Source organism: Colletotrichum siamense (assembly GCF_013390195.1).
Source record: "Colletotrichum siamense strain Cg363 chromosome Unknown KSG_Cg363_contig01, whole genome shotgun sequence".
In the NCBI taxonomy this organism is placed as follows: Eukaryota; Fungi; Ascomycota; class Sordariomycetes; order Glomerellales; family Glomerellaceae; genus Colletotrichum; species Colletotrichum siamense.
In genome coordinates this window covers 91,937-115,808 of record NW_023501014.1, presented here as the reverse complement: position 1 = coordinate 115,808, position 23,872 = coordinate 91,937, and the positions used below count along the sequence as shown (strand labels likewise).

The 23,872-nt window shown below is 38.8% G+C and overlaps 4 protein-coding genes across 4 annotated transcripts; 2 read left to right on the top strand and 2 right to left on the bottom strand.

Annotated features, from left to right (window-relative positions):
* Window positions 1-641: 641 nt before the first annotated feature.
* FSR1 (Non-reducing polyketide synthase fsr1) lies at window positions 642-7,634 on the top strand (the record flags this gene model as incomplete). Its single annotated transcript, XM_036631854.1, has 6 exons — window positions 642-665; window positions 729-2,228; window positions 2,290-2,544; window positions 2,609-4,321; window positions 6,774-7,501; window positions 7,550-7,634. The coding sequence occupies 6 exons, from the start codon at window positions 642-644 to the stop codon at window positions 7,632-7,634; spliced, it is 4,305 nt and encodes a 1,434-aa protein (XP_036501535.1).
* Window positions 7,635-8,567: 933 nt separating this feature from the next.
* Window positions 8,568-9,207, bottom strand: CGCS363_v000004 (uncharacterized protein; the record flags this gene model as incomplete). The annotated part of the gene is made up of 2 exons (XM_036631853.1): window positions 8,568-9,072; window positions 9,125-9,207. 2 exons carry the CDS (start codon window positions 9,205-9,207, stop codon window positions 8,568-8,570), a joined length of 588 nt encoding a protein of 195 aa, XP_036501534.1.
* A 1,924-nt stretch (window positions 9,208-11,131) lies between these two features.
* CGCS363_v000003 (uncharacterized protein) lies at window positions 11,132-11,861 on the bottom strand (the record flags this gene model as incomplete). The annotated part of the gene is made up of 3 exons (XM_036631852.1): window positions 11,132-11,650; window positions 11,712-11,717; window positions 11,778-11,861. The coding sequence occupies 3 exons, from the start codon at window positions 11,859-11,861 to the stop codon at window positions 11,132-11,134; spliced, it is 609 nt and encodes a 202-aa protein (XP_036501537.1).
* A 789-nt stretch (window positions 11,862-12,650) lies between these two features.
* Window positions 12,651-13,037, top strand: CGCS363_v000002 (uncharacterized protein; the record flags this gene model as incomplete). Its single annotated transcript, XM_036631851.1, has 1 exon — window positions 12,651-13,037. The coding sequence occupies one exon, from the start codon at window positions 12,651-12,653 to the stop codon at window positions 13,035-13,037; it is 387 nt and encodes a 128-aa protein (XP_036501536.1).
* Window positions 13,038-23,872: the final 10,835 nt, after the last annotated feature.

The following is a 23,872-nucleotide window of genomic DNA, read 5'->3' as shown; positions in this document are numbered from 1 at the left end:
TGCAGCTGCTGAACCAAGGTATAGAACTTGACCTACTCGATAAATTACAGAAAAAATATTTTTGATGATAAGCTACTTCGCATCATTCATGAAATTTGGATACCATATGGAGGATTAGCAACCCGCCTGGAAAATGATTATCAATTAAGTCTCACATGATTCCTGGTTGCTATATTTTAAAGTAGTGACTTACTGGATCTGGGCTGAAAATAGCCTCATACTAGGGAGGTGTGTCACAAGAGTTTATATAGAAGCCCAACTTAAGGGAAAGCATAATACATCATGCCCTGGAAAGCGTTCAACTTATACTTAGAACAGATGTCACCAAACTAACACGTCACAGATAGTACATGTGGTTTGAGATCTATAGCAAATAGCCAAGCAGCAGCTGCGTTGGGTCATCTGGGGACACACAGACCTGATACAAACCCAATACGTACAATCGGGAGTGCCAATGTGAGTTAACAGCATTCGCATCCCGGCGTACGGCTGAAAACTTAGATTTTCAACGCCGACACAGGGGGCTATGAGTGCGGCACAGAAGGAGATGTTGAAGAAAAAAAGTCGATCTGTGCACTCAAACCTGGGCAATACCATGAGGCAACCTGTGGGGTAGCCTCTCTCGGATGGGCTGCCTCATCATGCTATCTGGCCTCCGCAAGGCTGTAAGTGCTGATCCGTCACTGACACAATACAAAGGATTCGTAGAATATCTCATTGAAAGCCAGTCCAGGTCTCTAGACCAATCTGTGGCAGGAATTGAAATCGAGAATCTCATTCAATCAACAGACAGTCGTCACTACGCCTTGGTAGAGAGATTCCAGTATCATCTCAACATGGCCCTATCACCCCCTAATGCCAAACCACTGGAGAAAATCTTCCTCTTCGGCGACCAAGCTTACAGCACCCCCAAACGCGATCTCAAGCGCTTGCTAGACGATGAAGCCTTCCAACAGACCTTCCCTGATCCCTCATCGCCCTTCTCCCTCTTCATTCATCGCTGCGGGAGTGCAATCCAGCGCGACCTGGCCCAGTTCGTCAACCCCATGAAGGTCAAACACCTCTGCCCTTCCGGCACCCTGGCCGACATGCTCTTGCAGTGGCATTACCGTAATATTGGCTACTCCCACCCGCACTACTCCGACCGCGACGATGCCCACCACTGCTTAGCGCTGGATATGGCATTGCTTGTCGCATATCAGGTGCTGCTATTCATTCGACATGTCGAATCTTCTCCATCAGCGGAACACTACGGGAACGCTACTGTCATAGGCACTTGCACCGGGGCACTGGCTGCTGCGGCGGTGGGGTGCAGTGCCGACTTAGCGGAGCTGGTCCCGCTGGGCATAGAGGCTGTCCGGGTTGCCTTCCGGGTGGGTCTGGTCGTGGATCGGGCGGCACGGGATACCGCACCAGCGACAGGCACGAAGCAGCCTTGGAGCATGGCGGTGTCGGCAGCGGACGAGCGCACGTTTCAGGGGATGCGAGTCTTCCTGCAGCGGCTCGCGGGCAAAGTTGGGAACACTGCCAGCAGTTGGTTGCAAAAGGTTGACAATAGGAAACGCGAGGCAAGAAAAGGGTCATACTGGGTGAGCGCATGGGGGCCGAACTCGGTAACGGTGTCGGGGCCGCCGGAGGTGCTAGCGGAGCTGGCGGACTCGGACGGGCTAGCGGTTCCCGGCGTGAGGATATTGCCGATACCGATATTTGGGCCGTTTCATAGCTCATTGCTCCACACGAAGGAGGATGTTGCTAGGTTGCTGGCGTTCCTGGACCCAGCAGTGGCGAGGACGCCTGCATGTCTGACGGTAATCTCGGCCTCAACAGGAGAGGCCCCAGAAGAGGCCGTTGACTTCGTCTCACTAATGCGCACCGCTGTCGATGACATGCTTCTACGTCCGCTTCGCTGGGACCTCGTGCTACAGCGGTTTTGTGAGCACGCCGAGACGAGTGAGAGTGGCACTGGGTTGCCGGAGGTCATCTCGATCGCGTCGTCCGCGGGACAGTCTCTCAACACAGCCTTGAGCCAGGCACAGAAGGGCACACGAAAACCGCGAAAGGTAAAAGATCACGGCCTGGAGAGTACGACAATTCACCGTGTCGTAACAGAGGCAGACTTGATGGTGGGAGACGGGCTATACCTGGTAACGGAGGCAGATCTGGCGAGACCGGATCTGAGGGAGGCAGTTCAGGGGCATTTGGTAGAGGGAAAGCGGCTATGTACGCCGGTGAGTTTTCATTAATGGTTCTGAGTTGATCGAGAACGGCGCTGACGTAGACAAATGGTAGTCCGTCTTCGCTGACATTGCCATGACGCTTGGAAATTACCTTGTTGAGATACTGAAGAACCACGAAAAGAAACATACGCTCGGAGCTCATAAGCAGCCCGCCCAAACGCATGAATATCTCGTCACGATTGCTGACTTGAGTGTCAGCAAGGCGTTAGTTGCTGGCAACAGCGGTCCGGGGTCGCAGCTGCTGCAATGCCATGCATACGCTGACTGGACTGTTCGTACTGCTCGGTGCAAGTTCGCCGTTGTGAGCGTGAGTGTTCCTGCCTAAGCTCCTCACAGAGTCATGGAGCATAGTCTGACGGAATTGATGGCAGCGCTCCGGCAAGCTCCAACAGCACGCCGAATGCACCATTCGTATCACCGACGTCTCCATTCTATCCCTTTTTCAACAATACTCTTCCGGCGAATCTCATCGTATCAATGTGTCCTCTCTGCGTTCCCGGCCCGGCACCACTCACATCTCCGGCAGCATGGCTTACAGGGTGGTCTCCTCTCTAGCCGAGTTCCACCGCAATCACCGACTCGTTCAATCTCTGGTGCTTGACCAGCACACACATGAGATCGCCGCCCTCGTCCGTTTCCCCGGCGATCTTTCTGGTCATGGTGACTACACTGCGCACCCAGCGATTATCGATGCCTTTACGCAGCCAGCTGGGTTTTGTCTCAACCTTGACGACGCGACCGATCTAGAGCACACCGTTTACATCAACCACGGCTGGGAGGATATGCTCCTGTTCGAGGCAATCGACATGGGGCTTGAATACACGGTGTATGTGCGCATGCAACAAGTGGGCCGGACACGGAAGTGGACGGGTGACAGCATTGTCCTGCGCGAGGACAACATCGTGGCGGCTTTCCTACAATATTCCGTGAACGCTTTCCCCAGGCGCGTGTTCAGCAATATGCTGAGCCAAGAAACCAAAATAGCTGAGAAGATGGCCACAACGTCCTCAAGGGTGCTGCAAACAGCCGTGCCGTGTAGTCCGCCCCAGACGCCGAAGCCTCCGAAGACGCTCAGAATACAGACAAAGCCCGCGGGTGGGGCGGGCCAGGGGATCTTCCCTCCAAGCCCGTTGTCACCAGATGATATGAGCAGGAAAGGGCCGTCTGTATCCCCACAACAAAACCAACAGTGGTTGTACGGTGGCGACTCGCCTGCGATGGAGACTTCTTGTAATGCGACACCACGTAGCTTCGACACGTCCCTTACCATCCCCGACGTTCAGACACAGGACAAATCATCCACGATCGCCATTCCCCCGTGCAAATCCGTTATCCTCCAAGGCTTCCCAAAGACCGCCCACACAATTCTCTTCCTTTTTCCTGACGGCTCCGGCAGCGCTACATCGTACGCTTCTCTTCCGCCCATTGGTGTTGGCGTCTGCGTCGTCGGCCTAATGTGCCCGTTCCTACGTGGCGACATGGCCACGATGGCGTGCGTGCCGCTCGACCGGCTCTTAGGCGAGGGCTACCTACCTGAAATATTGAGGCGGCAGCCGCCGTCACCTCAGAAAGGATATGTGCTCGGAGGCTGGTCTGCAGGCGGGTCGCTCGCGTTTCGGGCCGCACAAATGTTGGGCGAGAGAGGTTGCAGGGTCGCGAAGCTGGTGCTGATCGATGCGCCGCCGCCTCACAACGGGATGGATAGGCTGCCGAGGCATTTTTATGAGTATTGTGAGCGCTTGGGTGTTTTTGGCGGCTGGGGTGAGGGTAAGGGCAAAAGTGACTTGCCAGCGTGGTTGATACCGCACTTCGAAGGGACAATCGGAGTGCTCGAGAGATACTGCGCTACGCCATTGGTAGTGCCACTGGGACAAGAACTGAGAGTAGACGTGATCTGGGCAGGGGAGAGCCTGGTTGACCGGCCGGGGGCGCCGCCGCTATCACCACATCCGGATGATACAGAGGGAATGAAGTTCTTGACAGTGCAGAGGAAGGATTTTGGGCCGAACGAGTGGGTGAAGCTGTTGCCAGGGGCAGATATCATATGCCACAGAGTTGAGGGAGCGCATCACTTTTCGTTGATGGTAAGTCTGCGTCTGGGCCCATCTCAGAATTTCCCTTTCAGTTTTAAATCTTCGTTCATTTGCTGATGGAATCTACTCAGAGAGAGCCATTTGTGTCGCGACTAGCACAGTTCGTGAGCGAAGGACTTCAACCTGTGCAGGGGACAGTTGCGCCCCGCAAATGGACGCAGCATGGCCAGTGATATGTTTGTTTTGGCTTGATCGACTCAATGCGAGTTGTTCGGGCCCAGAGATCAGTTTTCTGGCCCGCAAGACGACCGCAACTTTATTCAGAGTGATGGCTACGATTTCTTCATACATATTTAATGTAAGCAGGATAAGTTACCTTCACCTCCTTCCCTGTGTGTGCTTTTGCTGTCAACAAGGTCATCTGTCTGTAGATGATGACTTGTCCGTCGATTTCTTTATCACTGTCGCTTCCGTTTTAGTATGCACGAGGTGCACCTTCGGAAAACAACTTCCAGTCTTCTGATGATGTGAAGAGTCCTGATCGACTCAAGTTGTCGAATTTCAAACCATTACCACCTGCGTGTGATGGGGTGGTGCATTTTCTTTCCTACCCAAAGGGCTTTGCACTATTGGTTGTACGAGGCTGGAAATATGTCATTTACCTCACCACACCGTTCTGGAACAAACTTTGCTTGTACGTTCGGCGAAACCATCATTCTGAGTGAGGTATTATGAAAGAATCCCATTATTGTCAGCAGATCCAAACAATGCTGTGTGAGCTTTGGAGGGATGACGTGAAATGAGCGCGCCACTAGTGCCTTCGAACTAACCTCCCTTACTGTGGAATAGTACTAGTAAACATGCTCGTATGACGCCGTTCTTTTGGTAAATTGGTAAATTACTGTGAAGGCAGTTTGGCGAAATTGTAGGACGTGTCAAGCTAGCGACAGGACACTCTCACAACTTTGATTTCTGTACGCCAACCTGGGTCACGCAAGGCGATCTAGGTTGCGGAGTGAAATTCACACGTTGCTGATCAGCTCCTTAAGCTCAAGTACTCATAGAAAATATACAACTAGGTGAAACCTGGTCGAATAGACTAATTTCGCCCGGACACAGCTCAGCCCCTTATCCGGCTGTGCTGTTAGGGTTACATGTTAACTTCACAGTAGTCCTGCACGGAGTCTTCCGTGGTAATGTTATCAGATAACTTTGACATAATTCATCTGAACTGCGAGAGGCGATTCCTTGACACAACCTCTGGGTGGCACGGCTTTGACAGCCTCGCAATTGTCCGAGCGCGTCGGGATGTCTCATCCCAAGTCATCAACGTGTATCCCGCAAAGGGCTCACGAGGATTTTCCGAACTTTGCGTTAGCCACTTGCATAGATGGTGAGTTTCAGTGCGCCGATCTAATTAGTGTCTCATCTGAATGTCAAGTGTCCGCAAGCCCACCAATCTCGGCACCCGGGGCGGCTTTCATTAGCACCATCAATGGATACAACGCCGCCACTACCCAGCTTTCTTAAGTTCACTTACAGCTGCCGCGGGATACAATTGTATTGGTTCGCTGATTTTGGTGTTAACCATGGTGCAAAAGCATGCGTGCGAGGGTTGCACTAATAACTCTAAAACAACATGAACCAACCCCCGGCCAACACTAATAATGGGCCATGTTTCCGGAGACTGCACGTACATGTGACGCGAATCAGACCTAAGGTAACCCTCAACCTGAATTGAGAGGTGGTGACTTGCGGAGATTTGCGACAGACATTCCGCATCAGGTTGCTTTTTGCAAAAGTGGCAGTCGTGTTAGCGAGCTACCTCGCTTTCGTGTCGCTGAAGATTTCACTGTAGACTACAAAGCTGAAGTACTTCCTCTTACGGAGATTAATGCGTGCGAGACGGACCGCTAGAGGAGAAATCCTAACCATGGGTTTGTTCCAATACTCCCAGATTACTATGTTTGCTTCCTAGATAAGTAGCACAGGCGGTGTGCAATCTACATAATTATCGTCGCTTGACATGTTCACCAGCTGCAACATCATTTGCTGTCACCATTCAAACATCTTTCTTCACGACGTATCATACCTCATAAACCATGGCTCAGATAATCCGTCAATCGGCTGTCACATCATTGATCCAGCCGTTGAGCTCGGGAGCCTCACAGAAGAGTCAACACACCCGCTCGTCGATGCTTGCCCAACTTCATGGCCAGCGAATACGTATACCAGACCTTGGAAAGATGATGGAGCATTGGACCAAAGAAATGAATCCACACGCCAACACGGTGGAGAGCAAAGTTACGAGTATCATAGAGAAGTAAGAAGATCCACGGAATGTCAGGAAAGAGCATTTCAAAGCCTGGTTAACTCAACTAACAGCCACGCCATAAACGAATCCGTCCGAGCTCGCCTTACCAAAGCCAAATTGGCCGACCAGTTAGCGGGCTGGTATCCCTTCGCAACTTGTGATACTATGACAGCTCTTACATCCTTTCAGGTCTGGATGTTCATCATCGACGACCTTCTGGATCAATACTCCTTACCTCAAAGATTTGACTATGCGGCTTTGCAGATTCTACTTGCCGACTGTCGCGACTTCATTCAACAGAGTCTGGGACTCTCGCAGAAGTGTGATAATGATGGATACGAGTATCGTGATCACGATGCTGTCACGTCTTTCAAGGAGTATGCGGGCGCCGTCATGAAGACATTTGGCGACAACCATGCCTACCGCTCGCGAATCGCGCGAGAGGCTATCGCTACTCTTGACGGCTACCGTCATGAGGCTATGAATCGACATCAAGGTCGGGTACCATCTCTTGAGGAGTATTTAGGTTATCGGGCAGCATCATCCTGCATAATGCAGGTGGTTGTCAATTTCGAATTCGCCAACAACGTCCACATGCCAGAAGAGGTCATGAAAACGCCAGAAATGTGTCGACTTTACGAGTCTGCAGTGGCCATCTGCTTCATCTTAAACGATATTGTCAGCCTCCGAAAAGAGGTAAAAGAAGGATTTGTTGAAAACCTTGTGGTTCTTCTTGCTGATGGTGAAGTGCAAAGAGGGGTTGATGGTGCCGCGGATCGCATGCAGCTGGAGGTGTACGCCCTTGATGATGCTGCCGAAAAGGCTACTCGACGGTTCAAAGGCACACCTCATGAGAAAGACATCGAAGTTCTCGTCAACAACTGCAAAAACATGTGCAGAACCAGTTGGCTCTGGAGGTGTGTTATTCGTGATCTGATCTGAATACTGCTGACAATCTGCGACAGTGTGCGGACTCCGAGGTACTGCCTTGCTGATATCACCCCAGATGCTGAAGGAGGTTGGGTCTTTGTAGTTGACGCAATGGCATGAGTACATGTTTCTACAGAGTTGAATTGGGTAGCTTTATAAAGAACGTGCGATTGCCCCGCACTTGATTTCATGATATTGTCAAACGTGGTATTCATAATGAAGTCTCCATTCGGCAAACTAATGGCAGACACGCTCGTTACACGCTGGTTGAAGAACCTTGTGATATGACCAGAAACATCAAAATGTTCCAGCTCATAGGAGATGCGGGTTATATCTCAACGACTGGAAATTATCCCTTGAAAGTGTGCTACAGGTTAAAGCAGTTTGAAGTTAATAGTTTGGTATATTTAAGAAGGTGGCGAATGTTTGACCAAGCTACATATAAGCTGCCCAAGGCTGCCTGAGTTCCAAAGCTAAGAGCATTCATCTATCTCTATACATCTCCAGTCACTAGGAAGAGAGATGATGCACCAGGGTAAGCCCTGTGCATCTACGTGTCGTTCCGTCGGACGATGGTCTCGAAGCCTCTGGTGCTACTATCGCGGTTGGACGAGTCCAGAGTCGTAGTGACGGGCAACTTGATTTTGAAATAACCCTCATTCTTGATAATGGCGACATGTTCAAGTTCGGTACGCCGCGAGGCCTGTTGGAGACGAATGGCACGTTTCGCGGCATGTGTGACAGCACGGGAGAGAGAAACATTCGGGCAGAGCATGATGAAACCGTGCGATTGACTGCGTCGGGCATTCCTTATGCCATCTAGATCAGTGATAACGGCAACTTTCTAGGCGAAGATCTAATCCTTAGTTGTGGGTCATGCAGCATTAGATGCCACGGTCACAAAATGAGCGTGAGATTACATGTAAGCTGAAGCGAATGCAAGGATGAACAAAACCAACCCATTAACTATGTGAATCGCAAAATCTCCAGCCCAAGCCCATAATACAATTCCCGGCCGTATTCGTTCAACACGAAGCTTAATATACAAACCCGTTAGTTGAAGCCGCTGAAGTTAGGCCACCACGGCTTCGGCCAGACATCGCCAGGCTTGAAGTTGCAGGCCTTCCAGTGATCGACGCCAAGCCCCTCGGGTTTGGTCTTCTCCCCGGTGCAGCTCTTGTCCTTCTCCTCGCCGTTGATCTTGATGGTGGCGTCGGCGATGCCCATCCCGGCTCCCATAGAGATTACGCGGGACTCGATCGTCACCTGCCAGCCGAGCTCCGGCCCAGTGCCGTCGTACGACATGCCCATCTTTGCCTCGAAGCCCTTGCCGACACCCAGCGCATCGTAGGTTCCCCAGTTGATCACGCGATTGCACGCGCTGTCGAGAAGGAACGCGACGCGGTCGCCGTTCTCCGAGGTAATCCCGCCCTCAGGGTCGAAGGCGAGGTTGTGGCCCACGTAGCTGAGGAGCATCAGCTCGTCCTCGGCCGGGCGGTCCTCCGCGCACCGCGCCTGGGGATCGAAAGATGCTCGCTTTTGGACCTCTCTCGCCTCTCTGTGATAGGTCAGTTCTCTGTTTGGGCTGCGGAGGTGGCGGGTGGGCTTACGGCTCGGTCCGGGTACCTTGCGGTAGGCCGGAGACCATAGTGGCCAGCAGAACAAGCTGGGAAAGGGCTTGAGTGGCGTGCATGGTGAATAAGTGGATAAGTTGTTCAGTTGTTGAAAGTTTGCTGGTGTTATGGTTGGGATTGATTTTCTTGTATGATGAGACGTGAACTGCTGATGAAGCACAAGACAACAATGCGATTAACTTCGTTGCAGAGTATCCTACTTATAGTTTTCACCTTGGTCCTAGATTTCGGCCAGAAACATACCATCCAGCTCTTGTCCAGACTGCCATCTGCTCCTCTGGGACTTCCGCAAGCCAAGAATTGAGCTGACAATGCTGAGGTCGCATATCCCAATAAGAAGATCCTGGCATACATGATGTCGAGTTCCTATTCTTACACAAGGCAGCAAAAGGAATAATCCTATGATGGTTTAACTTGAGTTGCGAGAGCTCAAATTGATCGGCGGCGGCAACTTGGCAGTGGCTGATTGCCTCCTTGGCATGATGCCGTTAGGATTAGACACTGCTTGACTGATGGGACTTTCGGCATCCAGAATGCAACTTCATAGAAAGTTACGTCTGCATAGAACGCGATTTGGCGTCTGCCTATTTTTCCTCAGACAGGGATGGAGGTGAGCGTCTAAATGCCGCCCGTGTATTGATCGGCGACCCGCAACGCATGGAAATGATGGGGGCGCAGTCCATGGGACTTTGGTGCAAACTGAGAACTTTGGTGACCCCTGCACCCAGCTTGAGCCCTACGTTTAGGCTGTCGTTCCTTCAGAAGCCTTGGCCGCTCCACTGATTAACCTGCTCGAATGTGTTCAACGCTCGAGTCAGCTGGTGCAGGTGTATGCCAAGAGAGGCTGACTCTGGCCGAACCAGAAATCGGGGCGACATTGCACCTAGCGACTGTGTATCATTGAAGTCTTGGAACCTGTATACAGCCTGTTGCCTAGATTGCACTGAAATAACCGCTTGCTCTTCTTGACTGCTTCTATTTTCCTCCCTGGCAGATGTGCGAATGACACCGTCATGTGATCCCCGCAAAAGTGACGAAACGACATGTTAAGTATCAGATCATGTCTCTAAATGAAAGGCATCCATCAAAGTGATCAAAATGGTTCGGACCCGGTGCGCATGTATCACGAATACCTGACCTTTCAGCGAGCAGCCCGTGGTTGTCTTGAACGATGCCTTAGGCCACTAGCTGCCGGTGAAACAATCAGAGGTGGATCAGTTTGGAAGATGACGGCGCCGGGGAGATCTTTCAGGGCGCTCGCTATGCCGGCATGTGAGCATGGGAGACAACACGGCGGATCAAGACCACGAGGCGCCTGATCCTGCCGCAGTGCTCAAATAATTTTGACTTCCTTGACGAGTAGCTGTTCACTGGCGACTTGTTGCAGAAGCCATATACAGCTTTACCATCCGTATTAGCTGAGTTGGAACGAAATATGGCTTACATCGCCTCGGCTTGGTTTCATGCTGCTGTGGTGTGCACGTTATTTATTACTTTAAATAGTTACATCAGAATTGCAATCTTTCGTCCTCATCCAAAACCTCATGGGCGACATGCCTGGCAGCGACTGAACGATGTTCCCTAAAAGCCCTACGCACCTGTCGTCGCTATTTGTGCGTTTGGGAGATGAGAAAGGAAAGGGAGGTCTTGTGAATGATGAGACTGATCGCTGGAGTATGAAGTTTCTGCCCCTAGTCAGTCTCTCGCAGAGACGGTTCGACCTGATGTTAGTAATTTCTGCGCAGTGTTTCGGGGTAGGATATGACTGCAGACAGGAAGGAGGGCGTACGTACGGATAGCAGGGGACGGCGTTACTGGCGGGAAATTACCCTTTAGATGTTGACCTTGTGCAGCAGCTTTGCGGTTGGCATAACTATGTAGTCCTCTAGACTTTCTAGAAACAGAATTGTATTACAGCCTAACAAGCAAGACCATCAAACAGTGAACCTGGAAAACTAGAATGCGCCCTGCCACCAAAGGATTCTAACTGAACCTGAACTCCAGGTCATGGTCTCCGGAAATCTGATCCGTCGGGCTGATGATGATTTGCACAATCCGCTTCCCAACATCGTACTCGTCCAAGAGCTTCTGCGTTCCGCCAAAGAAAGGCGTGTTTTCAAGCTGAGACCATGCGGTTGCAGCGGCGCCAGTATCCGCAGAATTGAGAACTACTGTTTCGTCCTCCTCGCGCCCAAGAGTATCATACACCTTGCGAATCTGCTTAGATGTTTGCTTATTCACGATGCCTTTGCGCCGGATGGCCTCAAGGTCGGCCCGCCTGACATTTGGCTGTATGTCCCACAACTCCATTTGAATGTCGCGCAGCTTGTATCTCTCGCTCTCGTCTCGCTCTTCCCATCCATTGTATGCGGCATATACCGTGATGACTTTGTTGCTGGTATCAATCCCAATTATGTCAACGGGATCATCGCCGTCATCATACGATTCGGTATGTACGTAGTATTTCCCGCCCGAGTAAGATAATGTGTAGCCCTTCTTTTCCTGAAGCAAGGTTAATAAGCAATAATCACACAGCCGTAACCATTCATCATCTGAAACTTACAAGATACTACAAAACTGATGTTAGCCGAGTGGTGAGCAGGGCGGCAATAACAATAGGGAAACTTACATCGCTTTTAGTTGGGGCCTGGGCCAAGGAAATTTGCCCAAAAATGAGCGCAGACAAAATCCACAAAAGCCACTTGAAGTGCATATTGACAAGTATGAAGAGAATGCCAGCTACAGTCTCAAACAAGTGAGAAGGACAAAAGGTCTGGTGAAATATACAACTCTGATGCCCTTTACAGAAAGCATTAGCCACTGCAACCGAGGTGACCTATATATGCTTTTCAACTTTTAAATTCACCAAATTCAACCTTCTCACTCTTCATATCAGCCTGGAAAGAATTAGTGATTAACGTTCGCCAAGATACCTTCTACATTTCATTCTTAGTTGGCACGGAAATGACCGTCAGTGTCCCTTGGAAGCGGACGTGAGTCACTCGGGTGCACCGAGAACTTTGAAATGTGGTCTTGAAGGTCTTGTAGAAAGGCTAAGTCCCAGACATCTTTCCATAGTTAACTAATAAGTTGTGATAAATAGGAAGTTGCAGGGACGTGGGTTGATTATCCTACTCCTGCGCCGTGCGGCGGAAAGTATCCGGACCTTGGCTTGGCATACGGAAAATCCCGAATAGCCTGAGAGAATAGACACCGCGCCCCGTTAATCTAGACTGAGTTTGAACGGCGCAAACCTAGCAGCGCCTCGGGGAGTTAGAGCTCTTAGACATAGGTTTCCATCTGAAGGAGGATATATACCCATAAACGCTCCAACACCCCCAGACCATCCCATCACCGCAGCATATTGTTTGAATATATCGTCCATACAGTCTTTACCAAATCAACACGTTCATCTCTTGCGTTGCAAGAAGACATTCATTAGACTACCGGACACGACGCTTCATTTTTTCCTACCGTTATTGACTATCTACTTATCTTCAAAATGATTAAATCCAAAATCATATACGCCAGCATTTCCCTCTTTTCAATCTTCCTCCGGCAAACATCCGCCTGCAGACAGGCCATTGTAACGTACTCCACGGAGTACGAGTGTGACCTCGACCACTTCGACATTGCCATCGCGGAAGACTGCAAGAAATTGGCGGAAGGCATCGGCAAGCAGGGAAAGAAGTTTGCGGAACCTCCGGTAGTCGACTCGGTGGAGTGTCTGGAATGTGATCCGGACGGTGAATCAAGGAAATGCCGCTGTCTTCTGAGCGCATGGCGATTTCGCGATTGGGAGCCCGAGCCGGCCAAATTTGATGATTTTCAGTACGAATACTGGAGGCCCATGGAGAACGGAAAGCTCGATGTCAGTTGCGATAAGTAAAGGGCACTCATGGAGATGGTTCAAGTGGTACATGGGTCGGCGATTTATTAGATAAATGTATTTGTCAATCTTGATTGAATTCCGGTTAGAGTTTGTCGTATTACTCACCTGCTCCTCACACTTGAAACAACTTCAGTTTTCACTCCTGTGCGCAAAAAAACATGTAGAGGCTGGATGTGATTTTAGGCTAAATCCTTCTTAGAGTGAAGCCTCTTGCTGGTAAGAAGTAAGTCTTATTTGCTGACAAAGCTTTGTTGGTATTTATTGCGAGTTATGCACCACATAGATCATGCACTCTTAGGTGCATGTATGCATCAAATCACCTATAGCTGTTGTAGTTTATTGCGGTTGGAACATGTTTGCGTTTGGTTCTGTCAAGGCCCAACAAGGCGGTGGGAAGCGCGGGGCGGTACCCAGAGAATCCTGGACGCAGCGACGACGGCAAAATCGAGGGTCTCTGCGCGCAGATTAAATAGAGCTTACTCTAGCACACATGCATCTGTCATCATCCCTTTCTCCTTCCTACATACAACATCCCTTCCAGACAAACAAAATGCCCACTATTGTTCAACCACAGCCGTCTCGTGTTGGTGTAAACGCAGATAGCATTGCAACCTCTCCTGCAACACGTTTCATACCATGATTTTTTCCATAACGATATTTTGCGCACTTCTTTTGACTTTCAAGACCCCAGGCACGGCATTGTCCCGCGACAAAGTGGTTTTTCGAAAACGATAATACGTGCCTTCCAGCAAGACTTGCACTTGACTTTACGGCCGGACGATGTGTGGCTGGCTATCCTCGTGCAGATCAGTTTCTTCGTCAACGGGAAAGGGCGCGCCGAATCGCTTCGCGACAGGCTTGTGGAGCACCAAGACCGCAGACACCTCGTAGTAGACGCTCGACCGGCAAGTCTAGCCACGGTCGATATCGGCAATGTCGTACATTAAATGATCGAACTCGTCAAAAGCAGCCTGCGAGACCCTAAGATGGCGACGAGACTGCTGCTTGAGTTCAGCACGACAACTGAGAATGACTGGGCGACCGCCGCCATGGCCTTCTTAGGTACCATGCAAAATTATTTTACCTATGAGTTTCGGGTTGGGTGCGGCTTTCCTTTGGTAACGCTGATGGGTGAGCGAGAGGACTGGCTTAAGATTTTAGAGGGCCTGGACGTCCTATCATCGCTCGGTGATGAGGCCGTTCCATGGTCCGTCTGCTTGTCCAAAGTCCTTGAGTACATGGTGGTAAGCTTCGACCGGCCGCAAGACGACGATGTGAAGGACTTTTGGTTGCGCGCGGTCCATGAGTCTGGGAGAAACGGCTCTGGGGCAGTGGTCACCTTAACCGGATGGCTGACTGCTTTCTCGTGGTGGGACCCTTCTAGTGACCACTAGAGGACCTTTGACAGCATAAGCCTAGAGAGGCGAAGTCTCACCTTAGGTGGAGTGGAGTTCCCTATTATTAGTGCTGACTATATTCTGGCTTTAATTACTAGGTGCTTAGTTATAATGTTTAATGAAATAAGGGGTAGCAGGAAGATTAACGCTAAGTTCTTAGCAGGAATACTATATTATAGTTAGCTGTTATAGTTAGCTATTTAACAGTAAGGTCTGCTAATAGAAGCTAGGGATTAATATGTTCTAACAGTATATAGGGTTGTAGTCTAGGTTAAAGGTTATAAGCTATAGTAAATTAGGTTTTTAGAGACTAAAGTAATTAGTTTTAGGCTTAATAAGTAATTTATAGTAAAAGTAAGCTAAAAGTATCCTAAGGATAAATACTAAGTTAATTACTAAAAAGCTATAGGAGTTTAACCTTAAGCTAGGCTTAAGTTATACTATATATAAGTCTTAAATAGTTCCTTTATCTAGCTACTAATTTCTAATTAGGTATTAATAAGTACTTAGTAATTACTAATAAGTATTTAGTAATCCTTACTAAGCGCTTAGTAATTTATACTATTTACTTAGTTTTATCTTATTATTATATAATTTATACTATAGTTCTTCTATACTAAGTAAGTCTCTATTATTCCTATAATCCTATAGTATAAATATCTTATTCTAGCTATCTAACACCTAAGTAAGTTATTTAGCTATTATTCTTATTTATAAGTTATAATATTAAGTCTCCTCTCTAAAGGTTTTATCCTTAAAACCTAATATAAATAAGTTATTAGTCTTAAGTTAAAGATCTATTAATTATACTTCTTAATCTACTTATAATACTAATATTATATTAAGTTATATTATTAAAAATCCTATAATTTCTATATTTTATTACTATTATTATTCTCTTAATATTACTAAGAATAATTTTAAAGTTATACCTTATTATTACTATTATTTAAAAGGGTTTTATTATAAAATACTATTAAAGTTACTAGTTTATAAAGAGTATATTACTATTAGTAGTATTTATTATTCTTATAATACTTCTAATAATATAATCTACTAATATAAAGTAATACTTATTTTAGGTTTTTTCTTTTCTAGCTAACTAGTTATAGTAGAGCAGTTAATAGTAAAGTTTTATTATTTAAATAATAAAGAAGAGGAAACTAAAGAGTTATTTTAAAAGAGAATAGAGGTATTATAAAAAGTATAAGCTAAAATAAATAAAATACTTATAAAGTTAGATTATATTTATAAAGTAAAGAGAATAATTTTTAAAAAAAGTTATAAAGAAATATTAATAGTTATAAAAAAAAGTAAAGTATTTAAAGTTCTTTCTATAAAGTCTTCTATATTAGAAGTTTAGTCTATAAGTAGCTTTAAAGTATTAGACTTAGATTTAATTCTTAATTAGAATCTTAATATTTTGAATTTCTTATTAAGGGAGTTTTAGTTATATTTTAGTGTTCTTAGTTAAATAAATAGTTTTCCTTATTATAGTTTATTTATTTCTACTAGTAGTTTAATATATTTATATAGATATTTAATCTATAAATAGCTATTAGTATTTATTTAACTAAGAGGTATTATTAGCGCTAATATAGTTTCCTATTCTTAGTATTATTACTAATAAATAGTAAGTTTATTAGTTATATTAGTAAGGTTCTTTATAAGTTCCTAAGTATTATCTTTATATCTATATCCTTTCTACTTAATAAGATATTAATATCCTTTAAGCTTTTTAAAGTAGTTAATAATATATTTAACTTTATATTCTAGTTTATTATTCTCTATAATAATAATATTACTTATTTATAATCTTTATAGAGCTAGTTTAAGTAGTAAGATATAAAATACTAAGTAACACTTTATAATATTTAGGAGTTTAAGCTTATAGTTAACTAGTAAAATAACTTATAAGATTTTAAAAGGTCTAAGTTTTTTAAAGTTAAGTTTATTATTTAGTTATTTTATTTTAATATTTTACTATATAAAATAGGCGCTATCTCCCTCTTTTAAGGTTAATCCCTTAATTCTTTATTTATTACTAAATTAGGTTATTTATTATTATATAAATTTAAGTTCTTTATATATATTTTCTTAGATATCCTTAATTTATTATATTAAAACGATAGCTTTTACTATAGCTAGTCCTACTTAGGGTTCTCTATATATTATTAGCTTAAATCTATAGTTAAAATAAAAGGAGAATTCCTTAATACTTTCTCTAATTACACTATTATAAGCAAATTAAGCTATTAGTAGTAATATAACCTAATTATCTTAGTTATAATTAATATAAGTATAAAGATATATTTTAAGGATTTAGTTAATTTATTCTATTTATCTATTAGTTTATAGGTAGAATATAATAGATATTAATTATTTAATACTAAAGTATAATATAATTAATTTCTAAAAATTAGAAGTAAAGATCTTATCTCTATTTAATATAATTTCTTTAAGTATTCTATAGTTAGTAATAATATACTTAAGAAATATATAGGTGTATTCTTTAGTATTACTTATTTCTTTATATAAGATAAAGTAAGTATACTTTATAAGTTAATCTATAATAATAAGAATACTATTAAAGTATACTCCTATAAGAGGTTCTTAAGATTTTAATAACTTAATAATAAAGTTAAGTAATATAGATTACTAAATAGTTTATAATATAAGTAAAAGTTATAATATACTATAAAGTTAATATTAAATAAGTTTACTTTTAAAATAAACTTTATAGTCTTTAATTACTTTTATTATATATTCTCTAGTAACCTTTTCTCTATATTACTATTATAGTTATTTCTAGGTTTTTATAATTCCTTAGTAACTATATATAAGTTAAGCGTAAAACTCTATAATTACTTTATTATTTAGTTCACTAAGTAGACTAATACTAAATCGTTTAGCTATTATTAAGAGTTTAATAGTTAATATTAAGTCTTTATTACTATTTTCTTTAAGAATTATTTAGATTTCTTTAAGTACTAAGATATTATAGTTTAGTTATTAACTAAGAGTATTAGCTTTACTATTCTCTAATCCTTTATAATAAATAATTTAGAAGTTAAATTTAGATAGGAATTCTAACTATTAGATCTATTATTTATTAAGTACTTTAGATATAGTAAAGTATAAAAAGTTCTTATAATTAAAATATATAAATACTTTATATATAGTTCTTAAGAGCTTAAGTCTCTATTTTTTAAAAGCTTTAATAATTACTATAAGTTCTTTATTATAAATTTAATAGTTAAGCTTAAGTTTATAGAGTTTCTAAGAGAAAAAGGTATATAGGTATAGCCTTCTTTTTAAGTCTTATTATAATAACTATACTCTAAAAGTATAATTTAAGGAGTTTAGTTCTACTTTAAACTACTTAGTAAGGTTTAATATTATTAAGACTAGTTTATTACTAATAAAGTTTTTAATCTTCTAAAAAGCTATTTATTAAGGTTCTTCTTATATAAAAGAGATATCTTTATAGCTAAGGTTAGTAAAAGCTATATTAATCTTACTATAGCTCTTAATAAATTTTTAGTAAAAATTAATAAAACCTAGGAATCTTTAGACTTCTTTAAAGTTCTTAAGTTCTAGCTATTTTTTAATAGTTTTAATTTTATTTTCTAATATATAAACTTCTCTAAGAGTAATAGTAAATCTAAGATATTCTACTTTCTAAGTATAGAATTTACTTTTCTTAAGTTCTATTAAGAGCTTAGCTTCCTAAAAAGTTTATAAAATATAGTAAATATCTTCTTTATATTTCTCTAATATTAGTAAGAATATAAAGATATTATCTAAGTAAATAACTATATAAATATTAATATATTTATATAAGACTAAATTAATTATATTTTAGAATATTATAAGGGTATTAATAAGACTAAAGAGTATAATAAGGTATTTAAAATATCCTTTTTAGGTCCTAAAAGCTATTTTCTATTCTTCTCTTTATTTTATTCTAATTAAGTTATAAACCCCTTTAAAGTTAAAAGCTATAAACTAGTTAGCTCTATAGAGGAGTCTCTTTATTTTATTAATAAGTAGTAGTAAGTAGAAATTCTTAACTATTATTTTATTAAATATATAATAATTAATATATAATTATAATTTTCTATTTTTCTTTAGTATAAATAAGATTAAGCTTCTTATTAGTAATATTAAAGGTCTAATATATCTTTTTTTAAGATTTTCTTTAAAGTATTTATTTAAAGCTTCTATTTCTATAGGATTAAAGCTATAGATTTTATTAAATTATAGTTCTTTTCCTTTTTTAAGAGGGATTTTATAGTTAAAGCTTATATATTTAGGTAGTTTAGTTTCTAACTTAGCTATAAAGAGTTTCTTATAAACTTTATATTCTTTTAGGATAGATAAAAATAGATTACTTATAAGATTTTTTATTATTAATTATTATAATATAGCTTTTTTTACTTTAAAGTAGTAGATATACTATTTTACTATTTCTTATTATATTAGTTTATTTAAGGCTTACTTTCTATAAAGCTACTTAGTAATTAAACTATTATAATCCTACTAAAGTTAGCTTTTATTTTAGTCTATTTATAGGTTATTTATTTATAGCTAAGGTAATCTTAATACTATATTATATATCTTTATATTAGTAATATTAGGCTTCTAGCTGTTCACTATAATTTTTTACCTGCTTAGAGCGACAGACCTCCTAACTCTACACCTCCTAATAATATATACAGCTTTCAGTCATATAATCCCTAACGACCTCCTAAGTTTCTAACTACCTCTCCTAACCTCAGCTGCACTTATATATATATACAACTTCACTATCTTTAACTTCACTTTAGTAATAATATAGTTTGTGATTACTTAATTACTATAAACTATTAAACTATTAATTTATCCTCTCTCTCACGTATTACTTATGCTGCTAATACTATCTCTATTATTACTTCGCTATCTACTATAGTAGCTTCTTTAGAAGTAAGTTATTACTATTATTATAGTCTTCTTATTTAATTAGGCTAGCTGACGCCTTTAGTATGCCTTATATTATCTGCAAATAAAGTAGTATGCTAAGCTGATAAGCTTAGCAGTAGCTATGCTGTTATTAGTAACGCTCTCTCTATTAGTTAGTATAAGGCGTACTTACTAATCCCTACTAAGCTTATGCTAAGGCTTAAGCTATATCTATTTTAGTATTATAGAGGGTTTATATAAAGAAGGGCTACTCTTTAGGATAGCTAGAGATATATATAGCCTCTATATTAAGGCTATTAGGTTTTCTTATTACTATAATTACTTAGTAGATAGGGTCTTTTAGAGAGGTATTACTAAGAGCTCTATTTAATATAACTTTAATAAAGTGTTTCTAATTAGGGATAGAGTATATATTAAACTTAAAGGTTTTATTTAGTGTATAGATATTATTCTATATAGTAATATCTTTATCTATATTCTTAAAGAAAGGTGTATTTTATATAGAGTTAGTATTCTTATATTTCTTATATAGTGTAGATATTATGAAGGATTTATTATAGGTTATAAGGTGAGGAAGAAGAAGAGGGAAGAGTATAAAGCTTTATATATAGTAAAGCTTTTTATATTTCTAGCTGTGAGAACCTCTTATAATAACCTCTTTAGTTAAGGAGTTATCTCTATTTAGTAGCGTTTATAGTACTTTATTAGAAGGTTTAGTAAAGCTATTATTAAGCTATAAGAGCTTTAGTAACCTCTTTAGCTTTAATATAATTAGCTCTACTATATATAGCACTACTAGCTTTATACTATATAGCTAGCGCTATTACTATTCTATTAGTCTATTTAGCTAGGGCGTGTGTTTAACTTTATATAGTAATGTTTAGAGGTTTACCTATTAGTAGGAATATATAGGGTTTCTATACTATTTTCCTTAATTAGTAGAAGGTATAGGTTAAAATGCTTATATAGTGTTTCTAGAATTATGCCTATATATAAGGTGAATTTTACTATAGTCTTTTTATAGGGGGGCTGCGTTATAACTATAAACTTAATATTAGTAATATTAAATTAGATTCTTTCTTTTTAATCTAAATAACTTATCTTAAGAGGTATAATCTTATTATAAATAGTACTTCCTTTATATTTAAATTCTTCTCTTTCTATTATATATAAGAGATATAGTTATTCTTTTCCTCCTTATTATACTTCTAGCTTATTAATAGCTTAAGGGGTAATAAAATTTACTTTAGCTCTACTATTAATTAGTATAAGTGTTATTTATTTATTAATAGTAACTTTAAGCTTTAGGTTTTTCTTATATCTTTATAATATCTAATAAATAGATCTTTTCTTTATTATCTATTATAATCTGTTATTAATAAGTAAGTTTAATTTTTTAACTATTTTAATTATTTTAGGTAAGTGATTTATTTTCCTTTCTATACTACTTTTATGAGGTTATTCTTATAGATTCTAACTTATAGAGGTTTTAGTTTATTTTTTATAATTCTCTATATATAAGCTTTATCTTAATAGTAGACTTAGTATTTATTATATTAATATTTATCTTATTTTATGCTGTTATTATATTAATATCTTATAGAGAACTATAAGCTTAGTTAAAAAGTAGTAATCTTTTTATTAAAAGCTATTATAGTTTATCTAATTATAATATATATAATATAAATATTCTTAATAGGTTTATTATTAAGTCTTTTAGGGTAGAATTAGTAGTTATATTTATCTCCTATATATTCTTTATATTTATTATAGAAATATTAAAGCTAGAAGAGGGTTTAATATTATTAATAGTTACTTTATAGAGTAAGATAATCTTCTATATATAGCTAGGAGGTATAGTCTTAGTCTTATTAATCTATTAAAGTACTATAGAAATAGTGCTATTATTTATCTTAGAGTATATTAATTTCTTAGTACTTTAAGAGTTACTTAATTTTATTTTCTTAATTATTAGATTCCTCTTTAAAGCTAAAGTTACTTATATTAAGGGTAAAACTATAAGTAATCTCTACTTAAGTATATTATTAAGTAATATTATAAGGTTTATCTAAGTTATAAAGTAAACTTTTACCTTCTCTAAAAGTCTAATTACTAGTTATACTAAGGAGTTATTATTCTATTAATAGGTTATATTAATATTCTAGTTTTTCCTCTAACTCTTCTTATTAGTATAGTTATACTTATTTAGTATCCTCTTATTAGATTATTTCTATTTCTTTTTAGATTTATTATTCTTTATAGTAAAGTTATTAAGAAGTTATATATAAAGTAGCTAGCTTTAATTATTAGATTTACAGCTTTTTATTAAGTAGTTTAGCTAGTTCCTTAATAATTTTATTATTACTAAAATATATTATAGCTAAAGTCTTAAGGTAAGTATTAAGGATAGTTATATTATATTTAGATTATTTAAGGTTACTATCCTTTAGATAGTATCTTAATATTTCCTTATCTTTAAGGTAGATTTAATATTTATTATTATAGTATTTAGTTTATAACTAAGATATATATAAGGCTTTTATAATTATATTAACTTATTAAGGTTGCTTTATTATTAATTTTTAGGGGAGCTTTTTAGGTTATTTATAATCTCTAGTAATATTAGAAGAGGGCAGAGAACTTAGAATTTTTTAATAATTTTAACTTAAAGGAAAGAGGGCAGATAGGCGTTTTTATAAGTATTAGGTGTTATTATAGGAGGAAAAAGGTTATATAAGTAGATAGAGGCCTAGTTAGCTTATAATAAAAAAAACTAAAGTAAATAAGTAAGAAATATATTTGTTTTTATATAAATTCCTGTTTTTCCTTAATAACTTTAGTAACTACTTTTTTAAAAGAGCTTTTAGGTTTTTTTAACTTAGCTTATAGAAAAAATTTATTAATTCTTACTCTTTAAAAATTAAATAAAAATAAATGTTTTTAAGCTTCTCTAGTTTTAGTTAGCTTTACTTTTATTCTTTTTCTTAATCCCTACTATACTTCTTTAATTATTTAAAGTAGAGATAGAGTAGAATACTATATAGATAATACTACTAAACTTCTTCTTAATAGCTTATTTTCTCCTAAAAATTTATATAACTTAAAGTATAAAGAGAGTGAAAAATATAAATAAAGTATAAGTTAGTTAAACTTATATTTATATATTTATTTTTATATTTTTTATAGTTATTTAGAAAATTAATATATAAGTATTTAGGTGTTTTTAAGAGCTTTTTATTTAAAATAGAGCGTTTAATATAATTAATAAGTTTTCTCTTTTACTTTATTATAAAATTAATAACTAATATAAGAGGTATAAGCTAGACTATTATAGAGGATTTCTTTTATAGTTATTTTATACTACTTTATTAAGCTAAAGTAGGAAAAGCTTAAAAGAAGAGGTAATTTAAGTATTACTATATTAGAAGAAAATTTAGCTAATACCTTTTTAACCTCTATTTTCTTAAAATAAAGAGTAATAGCTTAGATATTTAGAATTAAAAATTAATTAAACTTATAGGAGTTTAAAAAACCTTAAGAAGAAAAGTATCTAATTAAGTAGAAGAGAGTAAGTAGGGTTTTATATAAGCTTAGTTAATCCCCCTTATTAGTTTACTATTTACTTATTTAAAATTATTATATATTACTTTATTATAAACTACTATAATAATAACTTAAGAGTAATTAAGATAAAGTAGACTTATTTTACTTTTATTTCTAAAGCTAAAGTTATAAGAGTAATAAGATTTATTTTACCCCTTTTATAAACCTTAAAAAAGATAAAATTAATTAATCTATTCTAAAAAACTTCTTCTTACTTAAACTTATTAGAAAGTTTTTAATAATATATTAACTAATAAAGAGAAATACTAAAAAGCTTAAAAACTTAAGATCTAAGTTATACTTATATATAAAAATATTAAGATCTAACTTTTTTAAATTATAAGTTACTATAAGTATAAAAGTATAAAAAGCTAAAAAAGAAAAATATTATAACTATATTAACTTTTTAAAAAGAGAAAAGGGGAATATTTTTTAAGCTTAACTAAAAGTATTTCTCTTTTCTAAGAATAATTTTATACTAACTCTATAGAAAAGAAGATATATATCTCTTTTATTACTCCTCTTTTATATTTTTAAGTAGTAAATAAGTAGCTAGAGTAAAATACTTCTTTTAAGGTTTATAGTTAATATTATAGTTTTATTATAGACTTTATTAAATCTTAGGTTTAACTTATAAAAGAGGAGTATTATAAAGTAAAGCTACTAAAAATACTACTAATAATAACTAAACTCTCTTTATAAGAAGAAGAAAAAGAAACTTAAAGTATAAAATAACCTTACTATTAAGATAATAGAAAAGAGGAAGGATAATAAATATATATATACTTTTTAGATAAAAGAGAAAGATAAAAATAGAAATAATAGTAAGAGTATCTTTTTCCTTTTTTATCTCTCTTCTTACTTTTTATT